At 36.6% G+C, this 20710-nt stretch overlaps 1 protein-coding gene across 2 annotated transcripts in view; it reads right to left on the minus strand.

Annotated features, from left to right (window-relative positions):
• The window catches only part of uif (sushi, von Willebrand factor type A, EGF and pentraxin domain-containing protein uif), a 54820-nt gene that overhangs the window by 4322 nt on the left and 29788 nt on the right, over positions 1 to 20710 (minus strand). Inside the window, exons 5-32 of one of the 2 annotated variants that reach the window (XM_011069410.2) lie at positions 19429 to 19595; positions 17295 to 17435; positions 16940 to 17169; positions 16444 to 16797; positions 15739 to 16113; positions 15469 to 15637; positions 14580 to 14942; positions 14296 to 14478; positions 13816 to 13992; positions 13535 to 13737; positions 12823 to 13446; positions 12583 to 12706; positions 10605 to 11927; positions 9655 to 10107; positions 9294 to 9514; positions 8929 to 9181; positions 7389 to 8230; positions 5901 to 6784; positions 5068 to 5315; positions 4571 to 4702; positions 4320 to 4485; positions 3965 to 4216; positions 3304 to 3845; positions 2674 to 2886; positions 2172 to 2327; positions 1969 to 2092; positions 1582 to 1644; positions 91 to 281 (exon numbers count right to left, since the gene is read on the minus strand). In XM_011069410.2, the coding sequence (XP_011067712.2) occupies positions 91 to 281; positions 1582 to 1644; positions 1969 to 2092; positions 2172 to 2327; positions 2674 to 2886; positions 3304 to 3845; positions 3965 to 4216; positions 4320 to 4485; positions 4571 to 4702; positions 5068 to 5315; positions 5901 to 6784; positions 7389 to 8230; positions 8929 to 9181; positions 9294 to 9514; positions 9655 to 10107; positions 10605 to 11927; positions 12583 to 12706; positions 12823 to 13446; positions 13535 to 13737; positions 13816 to 13992; positions 14296 to 14478; positions 14580 to 14942; positions 15469 to 15637; positions 15739 to 16113; positions 16444 to 16797; positions 16940 to 17169; positions 17295 to 17435; positions 19429 to 19595 (9173 nt within the window). The remainder of the gene's footprint in view (positions 1 to 90; positions 282 to 1581; positions 1645 to 1968; positions 2093 to 2171; positions 2328 to 2673; positions 2887 to 3303; positions 3846 to 3964; positions 4217 to 4319; positions 4486 to 4570; positions 4703 to 5067; positions 5316 to 5900; positions 6785 to 7388; positions 8231 to 8928; positions 9182 to 9293; positions 9515 to 9654; positions 10108 to 10604; positions 11928 to 12582; positions 12707 to 12822; positions 13447 to 13534; positions 13738 to 13815; positions 13993 to 14295; positions 14479 to 14579; positions 14943 to 15468; positions 15638 to 15738; positions 16114 to 16443; positions 16798 to 16939; positions 17170 to 17294; positions 17436 to 19428; positions 19596 to 20710) is intronic. The other variant, XM_087406926.1, reaches the window with a different exon arrangement.

Below are 20710 nucleotides of genomic sequence, written 5' to 3' on the forward strand. Positions count from 1 at the left end.
CTGTGATATTTTCGAAATTAACTTTTACAGTTAATTGTTTTAGAAATTATATTTAATAATAATTTTTATAAAATACATAGTATATCTTACCACAATCCGGTGCCATAACAACTTGACCAATGGGACAGGCATAGTCGGATTCCAGAATGAGAGATGCGGGATCTGGGACGGTATTAGGTAGAATGTCATGGACATCGAATTGGTCCTCTTCAAGAATCAATCTTTCGAGCAGCATTTGCACAGTAGAGCGCTCGTTTGAGTTAGCGTTCAGGATCGGATCGCTGTGAAACATAAATGAAATTATTTATTGTTGTTTTGTAAATTGATAGAACTTGCGGTAGCAACAAGCAGGGAAGGGTTTGCGCAAGTATGTACAGCCGTTATCTTGAAGTGAGTGTAATTAGGGCAGTCTTGTCTTTAGACCAGGATCTTCGTCAATAAACTCGTGTATCGTAGGTTAAACCACACTCATACCCTTAGCACTTTTATTAATACACGCAAATTTCTGTATTTACTCACTATCATATTGATCACGTATGTTGTCAAATGTATATTGGAATTGTTATATTTGTAAACCAAAGCTGTTGGATCACTGTTAAACAAGCGCGCGTTACAGAACTTAACAAAATGGCATGAATTAATTAATCGAATGTAATTTTTTAAACCCTACCATAGTGAACAAAATTCTCATAATATCTCATAACATTTTTAAGAATTTGTCACATTCTAAATTTACAAAGATTTCTAAAAAAAAAAAATATCTTAAATTTTTCCAGATTTTATATTATAAATTTTCAGAAATTGAAGAATGAGAAATCTTAGAGATCTTAGAAACTTCGAAATTGATATAAAGAATTTTAAAAAATGTGAAAGACTTTCAGCATTTTTGAAGTGTTCTAATTTATACAAAAATTTGAGAGAAATTTTCTAAAAAATTTTAAAATTATACGTAAATTTCGAAAAAATTCAGAATTTACATAAAAACTGTGAAAAATTATATAAAGATGCCTAAGAAAAATTTTCCAAGATAATCATTTAATTTTCGTGAAATTTCACATGCTTGAGTTTTCGATTCTATGCGTTAGTAGTGTATCGAATAACAGATTCCTTTTTAACAAAATAAAGGGAATGCTAATCAATCTAACAGCTTGGTTTGATCTTGATTTTGTTACATTGTTATCACTATCGGAAAATATGTGGACACCTGTTGCAGCTCCCTATGATGACGTCTCACGTATATGTATAGTGATCAGTCGTGATCAGTTAGTAAAAACGTGCAGCTTTTTACTTTCATACAATTCTATAAGGCTTGATCTGATATTTTTCTCGCTGTAGGATTAGTCGTTAGTATGATTCGTTCGATGACTTTTTAATGCTTATTGTATAAATCTGAGAGTTATGCACTATTATCGTGGGATAAGGGAACACTGAAACATGATTAACCCATGATGTGGGAAAACGATTATTGATTATTATAAACTGCACGATATGAATGGTAACGTATTAGAAATGATGACGAATGACGAGTAAAACCGATGTAAATGAATTGAATCTCGCTGACTTGAATCGAGCTGTCCTTACTTTATCGCTGGAAACGAGATCTCCACCTCGTAAGTGTCACTGCCTTGGCGACCCTTTCTCGTTCTATGATGCAACACAAGTAACAAAAATACTCAGTACGAAAATTCACTGTAAGCGAAAGCTAACAGTAATGCGCAACGCGGTCAATAAAATAGATACTGATGCAGTATCTAATAGTTAAGTGATCGACATTGATATACAGAAGCAAGCCATGGTTTACACAGATAAAATTATTTTAAATAAGAGGAAAATGCATTTAGAGTGATTGGCGAGTTGGTGTGTTTATAAAATTGCGACTCGCACCTGCAAATGTTTGAACGGCAACATTTTCCAAGACATCGTCTTGGAAATTAATTACAAGATTATAATAGATTTGAGCACACTTACGGTTCCGCGGGTACGACAGCGGAAATGACATATGTTCCACCGTCTTCTTCATTCGTTTCTCTCGTTGTGCGTGTGCGATGATCGCATTGTACGTCAATATGAAGATCCTTGCATTCGCGAGTTCCTGGAAAAAAAAATAAAAGAAATTAGATTAATGTAGAAAATGTGCAATTATAAAAGATAATCCGTAAATTGCGTATTACCTTCATAAGAATACGAACAGAAATTCCAGTCTCTGTTCAAGGAGTTTACGGCATTTCGAACCTTCTGTTTGAGTACACCTTGGCCGGCCTCGTTGCAGAGCACCGATGTAGGGAAATTCATCCTAATCCTGAAAACTCTTTGGGCTGACGTAGCGCCTAAAACAAAGTATACGTTAAGCTATGCAGAAAGTAAATCTTAGTACACACAATAATTTTCCAATCTTTTACTACACTCGATAGGTCGTTCGTGTCCTAGCTAGATTAATTTTCACTTTTTCAAGTATACAAAAATCATTGAGTAGTTTTTACATGTACTTTATCATCTTTAGAAAATATTCATAAGTTGTGTTAAAAAACAAAAAAAGATAGAAATCATTGTTTATAGCCAGACGTTTCAAAGAATATTTCAAAGAAGAGAAATGTGGATCGAATGACGTAATCATGTATATATTAAGGAATAAGATTGTTGTAAGAGAAAATTAATGAAATGTAAGATGCTTACTCGTACAAGCTGGATATATCAAAGGTAGACTGGGATCACTGGTAGGTCTCCAGAAACCTTCTGCACCGCACGTGTAAAATTTAGGGACTTCCTGTGAGAACCGAAGTCCGGTGTTACAAGAAATCTCGCAGACCTTGAATTGACCTCCCGAACCCCAGTCTTTGCATTGTTGAGTGCCACCGACAGGATCTTTCAATGTCAGGCAAAAGTCGGCTGCAATGAGAAGAGTTTGTATAAATTTACGCGCAACAACTTCCACAAAAACATATCATTTTCTAGAGAGATATTTTAGCGTTTATTTGACAAATATTAGCTGATATTTACTAGATTGAATTATAAATATAATGATTATCACTAAAATTTCAGTAGTAATAATTATAAAAATAGAATTCGTACCATAATTATTTTACCATACAGTCACACAAGTACTAAACTCTCCGGTCAAAACAAATCAAAAGTAACATAATATCAATATTATAATTTTGTACTCAACAATGTAACTTTATACAATACCATATATTACATTACATTTCTGTTGAGTGTGAAATTACATTGATGCAATTATGTTACTTTTAGTTATTAACTGAATTTTTTTCTCATTTTAAGGAAATTTGAGAAAACTTTACTTACACAACACGTAAACTTTAAAGTTGCAAGTAGCAGAGTTTCCAGCCTGATCGTAAGCCACGTAGCTAATGTCATAAGTGCCCCACATCAGAGTCTGTCCGGATCGATGTCCGTTCTTCTCCTGGACTCTTACGACGCCAATGTTGTCGGTGAACTGTGGTTCGTCCCAAGTGACGATCGACGATCCATTCTGGGCGATTACCCAAAGATCGCCTGGACAACCCCTCACTTCGGGCGGAATCTTATCGACCTCGAGTTGTTGACATTTGTTACCACCATAACCGAGCGGACACACACGCTGCCCGCAATGCGAGGGCACGACTCTCTCGACACCACCCGCGGTTTCGTCGTATCCCGCCCACGTCAACACTAGTCCTTGATAGAGAACTGGTTCCGTACGGCAGTCGCGAACTTGCTTTTGAATCTCATTCGTCACGTGCAATGCACGACCCCAGACTTGTACCTTGGTCAAATGGCCTTGGAAGCCTAATTCCGTGTAACTTTTTGTATTCTCGCTTTGTGGTTTTCCTAATACTGTCCATGCGCTGTAGAGAATTTTAATGTTCAATAAATATATTTTCTAATATGATGAAAAGGAATCAGAAGAACACTGAAAAAAATGCATGCTCATGATCTTTGATGTTTCTTTTGAAAGGGCACTTACTATGCTGGGAGTGATCTGCCGCTACCATAGCCTTCGGTCTTGCTAGCAATGAGGCCTTCTGTGATTAAAATGAGTTCTCCGCCATTCTCACCGTTCCACACAACAGCAATGTGGTGCCATTGTCCGTCGTTTATGGTCGCGTATTCTCTGAATGGTAGGTAGACGTCTTGCAAATCATGGAAGAGAGATACGTGGACACCATTACTTTGTGCCTGGATCATAAGTCTTCGATTTGTTGGAACATGTGCCGAGCTGAAGAACATATGTATGTATTCATATGTGAATTATTAAGTTTTATTACTAACAATAAGTATAATAAGTTTCAAACGAAACAAAAGTGTAAATAAACATATACCTGACACTATAAAGAGTGAAGAAATTTCCACCTTCGTCTCTCTGCGTAAACTGTACCCACATAGCAACAGTCAGACTTTTCGCGGAGTTAGTGAAGAATGGAATGACTTGCGAAGCGCTGCTTCGTCCTTGATCGCTGAAGTACAAGTCGTAATCCACTTGGATAGCTATAAAAATTTTAAGTAAAAATTAAACGATGCAAATGAATTCTTTTTCTCTAATATTTTAATTAAAACAGTCTGAGAAACATACATTTTCTGCAATCATCACCAGTTAAGTTGAATGGACATTGGCAGAAGAATTTGCCAGTGAGATCGATGCAAGTTGCCGATGGTGGACAAGAATTCTCTTTGCAATCAATTATATCTTCTTCGCAAGTTTGACCTAATGCAGATAATTGAAGAATTAATTTTTTAGAAATAATAAATACGTTTGATTAGATAGATCGTAAATGATATGTGCTCTCAAAAAAAATATATATGTATATATTATATAATGATGACAACTATAAAAATAACAACTATATAAGATTTGTATGTAGAATTTAGTGTGTGTGTGTGTGTGTGTGTGTGTGTGTGTGTGTGCGTGTGTGTGTATGTGTGTGTGTGTGCGCGAATAATTATTTTATAATTATTGAAACTATGTACTATTAATTTTCGATACAAAAAACTTATATAATTGTCATATCTAGTGATAGCCACTATCATAATTGTTCCTTTGATTGTGAATACATATGTAAGAAATTATACCAGTATATCCTGGAGGGCATATGCAGGTATATCCGGGACCTTCATCGATACAAGTGGCCCCATTTTTGCAAGCGCCAGCTTGGCAGGCGTCGTATTCGTATTGACAACCAATTCCGGTGTAATCATTAGAGCAAGTACAATTTAAGCCGGAACCGAAATCTTGACAGCGACCGTGGTGCATGCATGGATTTCCGATACAGCGTTCCGGTGCCGTTTCGCATTGCTTACCGTCGGTACCAGATGGACAACTGTTGATTGAAAATTCATATAAACCGACAAATTTATCATTCACATGAAATATCATACTCGGAAAGAACAGTTTTGCTAAAGAATCTGAAAATTGATCTAAATACGAATTTAAATACGAATCTGAAAATAATTTTGTTTGGATTATCAAAATAATTATGCATAACACTTAAACTAATTTGCTAGAATGTTACAACTTTTTGCAAGTATTGTCATCAATGTTCAAACGTTCTACATAATTATTTTGATGGTCTTATAAAATTATTTTCCGATCTGTGTATTTAGCTAAATTTTTAAATATTTTACACTCATTGTCAAAGAAAAATATAATGTTAACAACTATAAAAGTAACAACTTTTATATATCGAATTAATATATATAGTTGAATATATAAACTTGAATATATAGTTGCCGTAACTATGTAGACTATAAAATAGTCTATTCCATAATTGTATATCAAGAGACATGGCGCTAAGCCAAGCGTAGCGATACATTAATTCAACATGTAAAATAGTTATCATCCTTATTAGTTATTATATTTTTTCTCTGAGTGCAGAAAAACTGTTCTTTTGTGTAAAGATACTTACACGCAGAAATAATCCAAGAACAAATCTACGCATGTAGCGTCGTTCTGGCAAGGTCGATTCTGGCACATGCCGACATCCATTTGACAGTACACTCCATTCCATCCCTCCGGACATATGCATTTGAAACCACCGATTTCGTCTCTACATGTCGCGCCATTTAGGCATGGATCTGACGCGCAGTCGTCTATATTAATCTCGCAGGACGATCCGGTGTAACCTTCGCGACAGTGGCAGACGAAGGTATTGTCGAGATCTATGCAGCGTTCAGTGCCAACTGGATTGCAAGGATCGCTCTGACATTCGTCGCGTTCCGCTTCGCACTGAAGTCCGACGAAGCCAGGTCTGCATCTGCAGGTGAAGCCCTGCAGCTGATCTATGCATGTGGCTCCGTTCTGACAAGGATCTGATGCGCAATCATCAATCGTGTGTTGGCACTGTTTGCCCGTGTAACCGGGCTCGCAGGTGCAAGCATAATCGTCGATGTGGTCGATGCATTGACCATTGTTTCGGCACGGTCTAGATGCACACTCGTTGATGTTCGTATCGCAGGCCGCACCTGTCCATCCCGGATGGCAGATGCACTCGTGGCTGAAGAGTTTGTCCACGCAGATTCCATTTAGGCAAGGTTTGCCTAAGCAGAGATCGATTTTCTCATGGCAACGTTTTCCAGTAAATCCGTGCGGACAGTCGCAGGAGAAATCAGCAATTTGATCAGTGCAGTTGGCACCAAGCAGACAAGGTCGCTCAGCGCAATCATTGGTATTGATTTCACAACTTTGACCTTCCCACCCTGGCAGACAATCGCATTTGTAGCGGCCTTGTTGAAGAGCCACGCAAGTAGCGCCGTTGTTGCAAGGATTTCCACTGGCCGTACAAGGATTTATCTGTATAAAGATGTGAACAGAAATAAAATTAGATACACACGTAAATTAAATATAAATAGTTTATAAAGGATTTAATGTTTATAGATAAACTCTTTTACTTTGACGTTAAAATGACGATAAATAAAAATAAAGTCGGTTTGTTCGCTGGGATTTGATTTGATCACGTTGATATATCTTTTAAATTTCAAATTTAAATTTCAAATTCATTTTGTTAGATTTTTTTACAAGGATCCTGACAAAAAAATTTTTTTTTAATTCTTATGTAATTTTTCAGCATTTTTCAAAATTTATGCATAATTTTATAACTTTTTAGAAAATTTCTCAGATTTTTTTATTGATGTTATATTATTGAATCAGAATTCTTTTTAGAAATTCTGAGAAAATTTACGTCTTTTTTAGAATTTTTTATTCATATGAATTCTAAAATATTCTAAAATTTCTCATTTTACAATTTAAAAAAAAAACTTATAAAATCCCTGAAAATATTTAAAATATTTTTTTAAAAATCTTCATAAATTAAAAGTGACAAATTCTTAAAAATATTATTGAAATATTTCGAGAACTTTTTTTACTGGGGAAATTTCAGAGAAAGAAGAGCACTTACAGTGATATCACAATCAACTCCGGTGTATCCGGATCGGCAAAGACATGTGTAATTATTAATTCCAGGCTCATCTTTGCACATAGCTCTTTCCGGACATGTGTCGTTTGTACAATCTGATTTCTCTTCTTGGCAATTAATGCCAGAATAGCTGTTGGCGCATTGACACCTGTAGCCTTGCGGCAGATCTATGCAAGTGGCACCGTTATAGCACGGCTGAGACGCACATTCATCTATATCGATCTCGCAGCGTCTTCCAGAGAAACCGGCTGGACAATAGCAGTGTATACCATGTCCCATCGGTACGCAGAGACCACCATGCTGGCATACACTGTCGGTGCACTGGACAGGTTTGCATTCTTCGCGGCCCACTGAACCAGATCCGTCCGTATACATGTTTGTGGGACACTCGACGCATGTGATTGCGCCGTGCTGAGGCTGGAAGAAGTTCTTGGGACATTGAGCGCAAGGAGCAAGTCCCGTATCCGAATACATGCCCGGCGAACACTTGGCGCGGCAACGATCGCGACCAGGCGCAGCTGGTTGATAGGTGAATGTTCCAGCCGGACAGGTCTGGCAGTCCTTGTATCCTCCAATCGGCGGCTCGCCGGTATAGCTGTTCCTGGGACATTCGAGGCAAGGCACGAGACCGGTAGGTGAGTACGTGCCGTAACCACAGACCGGTATGCAGTCGTCTATGCTCTTGGAACCTTCCTCCTTTGTATACATGCCGAACGGACAGCGTAAACAGGAACCTTGTCGATCACTGTTCTGATAGAAGCCTTTTGGACAAGCTGTGCATAGCTTCTGTTTCTCTTCGGCGAAGGTTCCGGCAGGACAATGCACTGAAAATATATAAGGATGTTTTGCAATTTATTAAGAATTCATGAAGAAAGTAATACAAATCAAGTTGGGAACAGTTCCTTATTCGTTTTACGCAAATGATCACTCGAGGTATTTTTACATTACAATTAAAAATCACTATAATTGTATTAGGTGTTGGAATTAATTCGTAGCGTTTTTAATGAAAGAATGTTATTTATTTCACATGAGCATTAAAAAATACATTAATGAAAGTACTTCCCATCACTTGTAAAACGCTACGAATTAATTCCAACACCTAATATAACAACATTATGTTCAATATTATTGATTGTTTTCTGATTTATTAGATATTTGAGAACATTAACTTATTCACAAATTTTTGAAAAAAATAAGTAGAAACCAAATAAATATTACTAATGAAATAAGAACATTAAATAGTTTATTATGACTATATTTGTAAAAAAATTAAGACAATATTTTTAAAAAATTATGATAATTAATAAAATGGAATTAATTAATAAATAAAATGGCTTATGGCATTATAAAATGATCACTAATAAATTGTTACTATAAAATGGAAGTGCACATAAAAAGAATAATTATCAAAAAAGAAAGAAAATGTGTTGAATGATATTCATTTTACAACAATTTTTCCTCGCAAAGGTATAAAAGTCTCAGATGATTATTTCAGGATTGAAGAATACGAAATATGTCTTACAACAACGGGGAACATCGTTGGTATCCATGTTCAATACTTCGCCAATACTGCACGTGAAGCCCCTGCTAGTGGTTGATTTGAGAGCACGGAGAGGAGGGCATTGATTGCCAATCGCAGAAACGTTTAACAGAGGCTCGATAACTGCACTCGCATAAGGGACCTTTAGATCGAAGATTAGACTCAGCGTGGAGCCACAAAAATCGTATAATTTCGTTTGACGTTGTGCTGGAACGACTACCAAAATGAAAACCATCTGGAAAATTTGTGGAAAATTTACGTTAATCTTATTCCCTATCAATAATAATCCTAATTTAATTACATTGTATCATTAATCTGATACAATTAAGATCTCGACGTATATATACCTCGAGAACATTGTCTTCAATCAGGTAAGGCAGCGATCTGACAAAAGACACGTTCATATTCACATTGATGGCGGAGCAACGTTGAGTCAAAATACCGTCAAGATTCGTGTAATGTGCAGCCATGAGTTTTTGATAGTTCGACAAGCAGGATTGTTCAGAAACGACGCCGTTCGCACGATAAGTTACAGTGGCAGTTACGTGATAATCGGCCTGTTGCGTGTCTACAGACAACAATAAAGTGCAACATATTATATAAAATGTATAAAACATTATAAAGTAACATTATTAAATAAAATTATAAACAAATTATAAAGTAATAATACTAAATAAAATAAAGTTAATCTTAAAATAAGAAACTTACTTTCGGAAACGCAGTCGGGTACCATCGACGAAGGTGTCCATCGTTTGCTAACATCACACCCGAATGTTTTTACGGGTGATCCGTCGGTGAATCTATATCCAGCCTTACAGGTTGCTCTGCACTGCATTCCCTGGTCTCCGGGAATGCATTTCAGATTACCATTAGCCGGCGGTTTTAATTCCCAATCAACGCAGGGCGTTGCCTGAACCGAAACTTGAAAGTGACAAACCGCTCTATTGCCGCTGGGGTCCGTCGCATATACCGTAACGTTTTCAAAATCGCCGATTCGAATCACTGCACGTTCTGGGACGAAAGTGATCGTTACAGGACCGGATGCATCTGTGGCGTTAATACGTTTTCGCGTCTCATTGAAATTGATGGGGTAACTCTCTTGTCGGTCAATCAGTTCGATAACGTAGCTCTGGGGACAGCTCAGCTTCGGTGGAGTTATATCTGGAGATACCAGAATATACCAATTAATTTAATATTAATTAAATTAACTAATATTAATGAATATTAATTAATAATTTGATTAAATAAAATTTACCCTTAAATATAATATTATATTATATAGAACTATACATAATACAGTATTTTTAAGCATATATACTATTAAAACATAAGAAATTTTAAATTTTTTAATTTTAAACATACGCTATTAATAGATACTACTAAACGATCATTATTATAACTGTTTATATTGGAATAATAATATATTTTTCGTACAATATAAAAGATAAGGTTCTGAAATTTTTTGATATTTTCAATAATAATTATATCCTTCATATTAATGAAATATTTGATTCTTTATCATTTTCATTATTTTCATACTAATTTATTTGGTTCTTATAGTGAGTAAGAAAATTGGTACTTGGAGCGTTGTAACGCGAAATAAGTCTATTAGATAAGCATTAGATAAAATATTAGATGAATGGAAAATTGTTACTAACCCGGAACAGTAATGTTGATCTCGCAAATGGCTACATTGCCATCGTAATCGAAAGCTATATATTTCACGAATGTGTCTTCAAAGATTCGAATGGGAGTTTTGAAACTTTGAGGCTTCACTTCCACTCGAGCGATACTGCCGCTATTGTCGACGGCGATTGGCACTGTAAAATTCACCGGCAGCAATTCTCCGTTGGCTCCTTTCTGTACAACTATCGGTTGTTGCGGGCAGTTCTGGAAGACCGGCGCCTCATTGTCTACACAAGGTGAGAATCCGTAATCGTAACCCAGTAACGGTTCGGTCACCGGTTCCTCGCATCCCATAAGCTCGAACTTGAGACAGGCATTGTCCATGTAACTAACGATACCGAGGATCACAAAACGGGCCTGCACGTACTTGGGCAGGGTGATCATCGCCAATTCGCCATAATTTCCAGGGTCACGCATAGTCAGATTGAAATTTGGGAAATAGACGACGTAATTCTCATTTTCCGCCTGCTTGTAGAAGAAACGGATCTCTGTGGGTCTGCCGACTATGTCATTGGTGATCACGCCCTTGACGAGGATTGCCTTTACTCGATAGATACGACCGAGATCGACGCTAACGTAAGTAAAGGCCTCTTGCTTACCGCACCAGCCGGTTACTGAATTCAATCGGACGTTTCTAGCTTCGTAGTTCGGTCTCTCGGAGGTGGCGTTTATCGCCGAATCTGGAATGCGTCCAGAGGCCAGACCCAGTGGTTTGATGACCTTGCATTCAGGCTCGCGAATGCAGACGATAGGTCGCGGGCTAATGAGAATGTAGCCGGGTCTGTTGCAGCCGAATTGTACCTCCGAACCCTGTTCGTAGCTACGTGCCACTTGATAGCCGTCACTCGGTCTGCCAGGATCCTCGCAGACCGGACCTTCGCATCGCAGATTGCCAAAGTCCCAAACGCCATTCGCTTGACAACGCACAACGTTGTCATTGCGATTGGTCTGACCGGCCAATTTAAAGGTATCTTGACAGCCGAAAAAGAAAGAGGAGTGATGCTTGGTGTCAAGAAACTGGCCATACTCGGCGCCGGGAGTGGGAAGCGGATTGCCGCAGTCCACGCGAGGGCAAGCTGGCTGCAGACCAGACAGCCAATAATCGGGCAACCCGGGTTTAGGATCGTATACGCATTGTCGGAAATTGGATGTCGCGGTATTGCGCAAGTAGCGGCCGTTGGTACCGCACTTTAGAGTGACGTTCTGCTTGAAGGGCACTAACACGCTGGTCTCATCGTTTCGGATCACGCTAAGACCCTCGCTTTTATCATCCGGCAGCGATACACATTTCGCGTCTGTAAACATTTAAAGAGCACATTTGAAAAATATATTTTACAAAATAGGAACACATCTAAATTCCAAGAATTTTTTTAAAGTTATTTGAATAGAGAAAGAGAAAGAGGAGGCATGAAAGAATGCCAGTGTGTATGAATTAGACACTTGTCTCGCAGGTAAACACACAAAGACGCATGCTGTAAATTTAATGCACTTTCTAAGGCTCTGGAATTTTATTTTAAAGCGTTGCAGTTTGATAAAACATTATCAAATAAAAACTAATAAAAAAAGTATTTAAAAATAGTCTTTTTAATTGGTTTTCAGTTTTAAAATGGGTTTTTAAAAAATTGGTATACTTTTTGCAATATTTTTAATGTAAAACTCATTTTTATAATATACTTTTTAGCATCGAAATTAAAGAGCTTGCTTGAGAAAAGAGAAGAAAGAGTGTAGTAGAAATTTTTGTTATAATGTTTTTTATTTGTATACATATCTTTAAAATAAAAAAAAATATTTTTAACTTAATTTTTATGAGATGCGAGAAAATTGTAAGTGTTGCCTAACTTATGAATAATAGTATATTTCTTGCAGAAAGATTGTATCTTTTTTTCTATATATCGTATGACAATGTAACAAAAATTTCTGTATGATAATTTTGAAATATTCTGTACTTACATTGACATTCGGGAATAGTTCCGTTCCAAACTCCAGAGGAGGTACAAATTACAGCCGAAGATCCAGATAAAACGTAACCAAAATTGCACTGAAATCTGACGAGATCGCCAAAGTGATGCTGCTCCTAATAAATAAATTCACACATTGAAAAAAAATATTTTCTTGGTGATAATAATAATAATTGCAATAAATATTTACTCGAGCAATGAAAAAAATCGTATTATTTAATTGTTATTTTACCTTGGTTGACAATAATTTTCCATTTTCCGGTGCCGTCAATGGCGGGCACATCACTGGTACGCACGTTTTATTTCTCTGATACAAATCGCCATCCCTTTCGCCAGTTTCTGCCTTCGCCAGGTTAAATCCGGCCGTACCATTGCCTTTATATAGTTCATAGCCCGTGTTACACATGCAGGAGTAACTCCCGGGACTGTTAATGCACTTTTGATGGCAGCCACCGTTCCTGATGGCACATTCGTTAATGTCCGCGCATTCCAATCTGGTGCAACCAACTATCTCTAGCTTTATACACGGTGCACCAACGTAATCCTGTATCCTGAATCTTACGTAGCGAGCCTCGATTGGCATAGGTAGATTCAGGATGGAAAGTGTCGCCTCCGCCATCCTAAACTCCACCGGGGTACCGTCTGGATTTTTGTAATCTATGAAGACGTCCGTCAAATCGTTCGTGTATTGAATTCGCACGGCTGACGCATACGCGATATTCCCATCGATCCTGGCTACGACCTGCGTGCGGAAACCGCGAATAATCGTCGGTGCTTTCATGTCGATCGTCACCCAGTTCGTGCCCCGCTCGATGTTGTTGCCGCACCATCCATCACCGTTATTCAAACGAATACCCTTTGAAAGTATATGAATATTTAATATTATAAAAAGAAAAAAAGGATACGCTGAAAGATTATGAATAGAAAATGTTAATATATCTTACAGTTTTTGTATATCCATTTTCTGAGCTTGAAACAGTGATCGACTCGTCGGGAATACCGCCGTTGATAAGACCAAGATCGCCTATAGGTCGACACTCCATAGTCGGTGCAAAGCCCGACTTGCACTTACAGGTAAACGCACCAGGATTGTTTATGCATTCCGTGGACGCCAGATCGCATTGACTCGATGTGCATTCGTTTATATCTACAGAGGCAAATGAAAGATTGGAAGTAACACCACTCATTTCTCATTATAATAAATAATTTATGTTATAAAATCTACCTTCGCAAGTTGGTACATTATCAAATCGTTGATAAGGACCACATTGTATAATATTTGATCCAGTTAACTTGTATCCTTTATTGCACTGTACCCTAACTTCATCACCAAAGTAATAATCCTTGCCGATATCAACAATAAATCCATTTTTAATCATAGGTAACAACGGACATTTAGCACCTACAATGAGAAAAAAAATGTTATTATATTAATATATTTTACATCAATGTTAAATTAATCTGTAAAGGAGAGTTGCTGAATCATATCAGCCGTCAAAATCGAATCTTATCAGTATTTTATTTTTTTTATTTAATATAAGTAATATTAATGACACACAAAAATATGAAAAAATAAAAAAATAAATAACATAGAAAAAAATTTAATATGTTACATCTTGTTCTGTGTGTACATACTAACAGTATTAAAAAAAATCATTACAATTATCAGATATAATTGATGTTAATTTTTGTTTACTATACTTACGCGAACATGTTGGTACTTTGTCAGACCAGGTACCATTGCTCATACAAAGAATGACGGGATGTCCGCTTCGAACGTAGCCGGGCTCGCATTCGAATCTAACAATCGTGCCGTAACTTCGACCGCCTCCGTTCAAGATGGTTATATTAGCGTGAGGTGCCTCTGGTAGCGGAGCGCATTGAGATGCTGAAAACATAATAATATGCGTATTTTTTCAATACTCTACAAATCTATTCGTTTAATATCGCGTCTATATAATCGTATCGATTGTGAAACTTTTAACAAACCTAAGCAGGATGGTTTCTTTTCCCATCTTCCATCAGCCAAACAAGAAATCTTCTCCGTTGGTCTTCCGGAAGGAAACGCGAATCCCGCGTAACACTGATAGGTCGCCAGTCCTCGGTAAGTAACGTTTGAAGAACCAATTGAGAATCCGTTATCGATTTGAGGTACTGGGCCACAGTACACCTCCTGGCATTTAGGAATATACATAACGGACCAGTTTCCTCCGGGGAGACATACCGTGGAAATCTTAGATTTGCCTGTGGCAAACTCTTGCCCCAATGGGCAGGAGAATGTAACTACTGTGCCGAATGCTGTGTCCCGATTGGACGCCAAAGCTCCCTCGCCGGGTTGCAACAGAGGACAATCTACGATTAATATTTTTTTTTACAATATCAGTATGACTATCATTATTACACATAGATAAATTCATATTAAAATACGACAGAAATATAAAATCATTATATACAACTGATATATAGATATTGCTCTCTTATTTCAAAAATGAGAACGTGTTTTTTTATTATTATTATGATGAATAAATTAAGGGTAAACGTTCTTCTATCAGTCATCAAAAGTCAACTAACTTAATTTCGTAAAACATCGTCAAAAAGAATAGTTAAAAATATTTAAAAAAAAATGGTTTTTAAGAGTCTTGAAATAAATATAATAAATATGACATTTAATCACGTTAAGAATAGATTTTTCTTTATTGTTATTCGATTAATCAATAATTTTCTGTTAGGTCGAAAAGTTCTTTCTCTTTTTTGGGAAGCTTAATCTTTTGAGTTGTGTCCTTTTTGAAGTAAAAGAGCAATATCTTAATAATATAAATATATTATGTAATCATGGTATTTTCTTTACATAACATCAGATGTGAAAATAATGGCTTACCAGCAGAAAACTTAGCCTGCCAGCCGATGTTGCTGTGCAAAGCATCAGAGACGAATCTAACGAGCATTTCTCCGCTTTCCGCGGTGAGCGTGATCTTAGGTCGAGTGTTAGAGGTGAAACCGCTTCCGGAATGCAAGCGTAGACCGTTCGTATTGGAACCATCGTATATCTATCAATTTCCCGCGAAAGAGCGAAAGTTAATAATCTGAACATGCGTGAAGACGTAACGAAACTTTATTACGAAACTTTATATAACATAAACAAACTTACTTGTACGTAGTCGGTTTTGTGAACGGTGAAGTTAGTGAATTTCAATGACAGCGGCCCCCTGTCCGGATTTTTTATTTTGTACAAACATTCCTGATTATTAGGATAATCGTTGAGACCGTAAGATGGTGATTGAACCGTTCCGTTTCTTGCAATGATTGTAGCTTTGCAACCCTGCGTGAAGCGAATACTGAAACCACGCCTGGAATCGCCGAGGCTCGTTTTAAAGTACAAATACAAGTTGTTTCCGGTAGATATGATTACTGTTGGATTGTCCTCCGATTTTCCGGTGAGACGTGCAATCGGTTTGCTCATAGGCGAATCTCCGTCCCTCACAAGAATATAATCCCTATTCGCTTCAAGATCCAAATCCTCAATCTAGAAACGAGAAGTAATTGGATTTCACAGGCACTTTTAATCCTTGTTTAAAAGAATTTTAACGGTGTAGTAATACTTTGACCACCGTGAACTTTTGATTACTAGCGCCATACTATTATTTTTTATCTAATATAATTTTAAGGTAAATTTTTTTTATATTAAAATGCATTTTCTCAATAAAATATGTTTTCTAATAAAAATGTTCGAACAAAATTGACATCTCAAAGTAGAAGAGTTCTCCAGAATATTTGAGATGTCAACTTTGCCGTGAATATATCATATTTTGCATCGATTTAATGTTAAATGGATAAAAGTTCTTCATAGACGTACTTCTAGAGACATTATGCGTCCTGGTTGAGCCTGCAGGATATACAAACACTCCAATCCACCGGGATAATTCTGGGGATATCCCGGGGATATGAGCACTTGTCCTTGCGGCGTCGCTCTGAGGATTCCACCGCAGGCTTGCGGTTCGGTCTTCCACGAGGCACGGAAGCCTTTTCTCTCTACCGAGGCATCGGAGCTGAATTTTATAATCATGAAGTTTGAGGCCGAGACGAAGAGCTTGTTACTGAAATCCTGCTTGCCGGAAAGGGTCGCGAGATTTACAGACTTCTCCTCGGTTCTACCACCTACGAGAATCTGCACTATATCGAAACTCTTCTCGGTCTCGAATTCTTGAAACTGGAACACGAATCGTGACTCATTTTGTAATTCCATTTCAATTATATCGACTTGTGATTGTTACAACGTACTATATATATATAGCATTAAGCGTGTAGCATTAGCATATTGACAAGGGATATTTATCGAGTAAATAATTCACCTGCAAGAGAATATTATGTCCTTGAGGGCCCTCCAGCGTCCACTTACAATTGCTGAGGGGTGCATATTTATGCGGGTAATTTGGGCTTTCCACGACATCGCCGCTGCTCGCCATATAATACTGGCAGTTAGCCGGGCAGTCCAATTCGTCGGAATAATCGCCGCAGTCGTCCTGCTTGTCACATTTAAACGCCGCGTTGATACACTTGCCATTCGAGCAGTGGAACGAACCTGTGGAGTTATTTCGTCACGGCGGATTATTATTGCGTTCCACGTGAAATATACAGAGAACAGCTTGCATCGGCCGTTACGCGACCGCTTACATCGCTCGTCGCAATTTACGTGAACGGACTTACCGGAAGGACAGGCGTCGGCACGACACATGAAAGGAAGAAGCGACTCGCATGTGGTCAATTCCCACGTTTGCTGGTTATCCGTCAAGGCGACGTCCACGCATTCGCCTGATAGCGGATTCGGTTGCTTAGACGCCCAGAAACCTACATTTTTGCCAACAATATAAACAATATTTAGAGGGATCGTATTAAAAAACGTACGTAAAAAAAATCCTATAATTTTATTTTAAACAATGGCGATGATCTTTATTGATCTCGAAGATTGATTTTTTCAAAAATTAATTTTACTATTAATTTTATCATTTTTTTTTTATTCACTCTCCTCTAAATACAATCATATAATCATACAATTTATGTCTAAGATATTATTTTGCAAAAGAATTAGGGGAAAAAAAATAATTGGATATTAAAATAATCTACCCTATATATATATATATATATATATATATACACATACATATATATACGTATAGAAAGAATAATTAAATGATTTTAATAATAGTCTGTTAACAATACGAATGTCTCAACTACTGCATACTTATGGCAAGGCATTGCCTCGATTTGGTCGTACATACATCCTTACTTAAGTAATTACATCTGTTGCTAGCGATACATAGTTAAGCTCAAGCATAATTAATAGTGCGGTTTAGTAGACGTATACAAATGCGTTAGACGAGGAAATTGCAGTTTGCAGCAAACCGACAAGAAACGACGTCTGGGTATTGTTGTGGGAAAAGTGTGCCTTCGTATGCGAGTTCCGTGTTTCCGTGACCCTGATAGAAACTGGCCCCGTGTGTATGCGAGGTCAAGCTTTGTGCGAAACGACCGCGTCACGATTATCAACCACTTAATTTCATAATACGTTCGTAATATGTTAAGAAATTTTTACCCGAACACAAAGACGAAGATTTTATTATTATTTTTCGTATTGCATACATCGATATTTAGATGAATTCATAAATTTTTAATTTCTAACAATTCTTGCTGTCTTAAAAAAATGCAGATATCTTTTACATCTCAGACTTTGTAATCAATTTAATTTTTGCGCAAAATAGTGAAGATTGACACTTAGTTTTTGACTAATTAATCCTTCGGTGTCAGTCTCGATGTGGCATACTCGACCCTTTTTTTCGAAAAAAAAAAAAAAGATTCTACTTGACATTTTTGTTTACTTTATTGCTTGTAACTTTTTTACTAATGAAGATACATGTATAATATTTATGATATCGTTAAGCCGCATACGATACTCGTTTTCTTTCTTGATTGCTAGTTGGATTAGATTCTTGTTATCGTATTGATTGCGATATTGGCACTGTTAGAAATTTTAATCCAGCTAGCAACCCAGAAAGAAAGCAAGCATCGTGTACCGCCCACTTTACATTTCTTAATATACACAACATTTCGATTAAAAAGAAATTAATATTATTAAATTGCTTGTCAATTTGATTTGTGATGTTATTATCTCAATTTGGCTTATAATTGCGTTTCAAGATTGAAAATAATTTTGGCGGAATATATATAAACTCACACAAAAAATATTATCTAAGCACTAAAATCCTTAGACTGTCGAGGCTTTAGTTATTCAGTTTTATACTCACATTTGCGGTTTTAAAATACTTTGTGAAAAAAATTTGTTACAATATGTTCATTTTTATGAAAGTTATAAGCAGCCAAAGTTTGGATTGGATACGTCATATGCATTACACAGTGTGCCACACCCATGACAAAAAGATATAGTATGGCACTGAAGAGTTAATGACATGAAAATGAGATTGAAAATGATTTTAGCAGAATTGAAAGTTAAGAAAAATGACAAGCTAGAGATCATATTTTTGAATCGATATCGAATAAATACTGTGATATTGAGAATTGAGCATTTGTAACTTATAGAATTTTCATTCCCTTCACTTCGAGAGTCGCATTTGATAACTGCATCACGCGAAATGTCGGTCAAGGTCTCTTAAGCAGTCGATCGTTAATGGCGAAGAGCGCGAGTCGCACTCAAGAGACAGATAAAAAAAAAAGGAAGAAGAGTGGTAGAGAAATTGCACAGGATGCGTTCGGTTACGGGATCTGCTCTCGCAGAATGTGCAGTGTGGACGTCTGCAGATCAAATGAAACGGAATTGCGTACGAACCGGCGTATTGCGAGACGAGCATTCCCGCGGCAGATTCAAGTGTGTTGGTACGTAAGTAGTCGAGCGAAGCGAGACCCAGCCAGTAACGATCCAAATGCCGGCCGATCATGTTCGCCGACATGTTGTTCTCGCTGTACGATTCCACCACCATCAGTTCGCTCCCGTATCTGCAAAAAACCGTCAATACTATCAGTGACTCATCTTACAATAGAGCATAATCGAGAAGAATGAGACAAATAGAATTTCTTTTATCTCGGGAAATAAGATTCATCGGTATTCATAAGCCGTTTTTATTTCAAGATCGTCTTAAATAATGTCTTAAGATGCTAATACAGTTTTGTGATTTGTTTAAATAAACTGATGGATTTGAAACGAATCGCAGCTGTATTAATATTTTAATAAAAGACATTACTTAACTCTAACGCTATACTTAACTGAAATGCTATCGACATTGAATGATACAGCTATCGTTACGTTAATTTCACTTTCTTAATTAACGCAACACAAAATTTTTATACACATCACACTTTTAATGGCAAAGTATTTATAATCTAGATTTTCTAAATTTAATTAATTTTATTATCAACTTAAAAAAGGAAAGAAGAAATAAGCACTATCAAATTCAATCTTGAAATGACCAATTTCATCATATCTAATAACATAAAATGACACAAAATTGTTCAAAAATTCAAAATCATTTTTCGCACTGTCTGTTATAATACTGACTATTATAATAGATTCAAACTATATATAATATTCATAATACATATAACGCACTGTTAAAAAATCTACATTTAGTGTCAATTAAATTTAATCTAATTTGAATCGCCATGTTCCTATTCAATGTATCACTGTTTTGTACTAAAAAAATGCAGTTAAACAGTTTAAATTGAGTTAAATTTAACACTATAGATTTAACAGCGTAGATTGAATATTTAAAGCTTATCCTATATCGTTCTCTTTTAGTACTTGTGGCAGATCAAACTCTTTTTGACGACCATTAATTGGCATAGCTTAGCTCAATGATCTTTTTCATTTGTATGTAAAATTTACATCAATAACGTTTTAATATTGAGATGATCTTAAAATAAGAGAACTATTTTCTGCAGCTAAACTAGTGGTCTTTTGGAATTTGGAAAAGAATAGATACATATTTGGCGAAAACAAGAAAGAAAGTTCCATTATAGTTTAGAAATAAAAAAACAGACTTAAAAACTATAATATATGGACCATGTGTTTATTTTAATGAAAAAGATTATATTCTATAAAAGTCAAATCTTAA

This window comes from Acromyrmex echinatior, chromosome 6, assembly GCF_024713525.1.
Source record: "Acromyrmex echinatior isolate Ae372 chromosome 6, ASM2471352v2, whole genome shotgun sequence".
In the NCBI taxonomy this organism is placed as follows: domain Eukaryota; kingdom Metazoa; phylum Arthropoda; class Insecta; order Hymenoptera; family Formicidae; genus Acromyrmex; species Acromyrmex echinatior.